Source organism: Bison bison, unplaced genomic scaffold (genome assembly GCF_000754665.1).
Source record: "Bison bison bison isolate TAMUID 2011002044 unplaced genomic scaffold, Bison_UMD1.0 scf7180017855336, whole genome shotgun sequence".
In the NCBI taxonomy this organism is placed as follows: domain Eukaryota; kingdom Metazoa; phylum Chordata; class Mammalia; order Artiodactyla; family Bovidae; genus Bison; species Bison bison.
In genome coordinates this window covers 22,087-22,294 of record NW_011485909.1, presented here as the reverse complement: position 1 = coordinate 22,294, position 208 = coordinate 22,087, and the positions used below count along the sequence as shown (strand labels likewise).

The 208-nt window shown below is 64.9% G+C and overlaps 1 protein-coding gene across 1 annotated transcript in view; it reads left to right on the top strand.

Annotated features, from left to right (window-relative positions):
- Positions 1–168, top strand: part of LOC105002152 (rab GDP dissociation inhibitor alpha-like) — a 1,525-nt gene extending 1,357 nt beyond the window's left edge. Inside the window, exon 3 of the mRNA XM_010858674.1 lies at positions 68–168. Coding sequence (XP_010856976.1) covers positions 68–168 — 101 coding nt within the window. The remainder of the gene's footprint in view (positions 1–67) is intronic.
- Positions 169–208: the final 40 nt, after the last annotated feature.

Below are 208 nucleotides of genomic sequence, written 5' to 3'. Positions count from 1 at the left end.
TGCACGTGCGTGCTGGTCTGGGTGGGGCTCGGCCCATCCTTTGAGACCCTCTTCCCGGTCACCTTAGCTCTGCTGGGGCTCCTGCAACTCGGCCAGGCGCCTCAGCCCGGGGACCAGGGCTCCAGAGGAAGACGGTCGTCACTGCTGTCAGCAGACAGCTGTGGATGAGGGCCCAGCTTCCCGAGGTGTGGGAGGAGAATGTACGCTA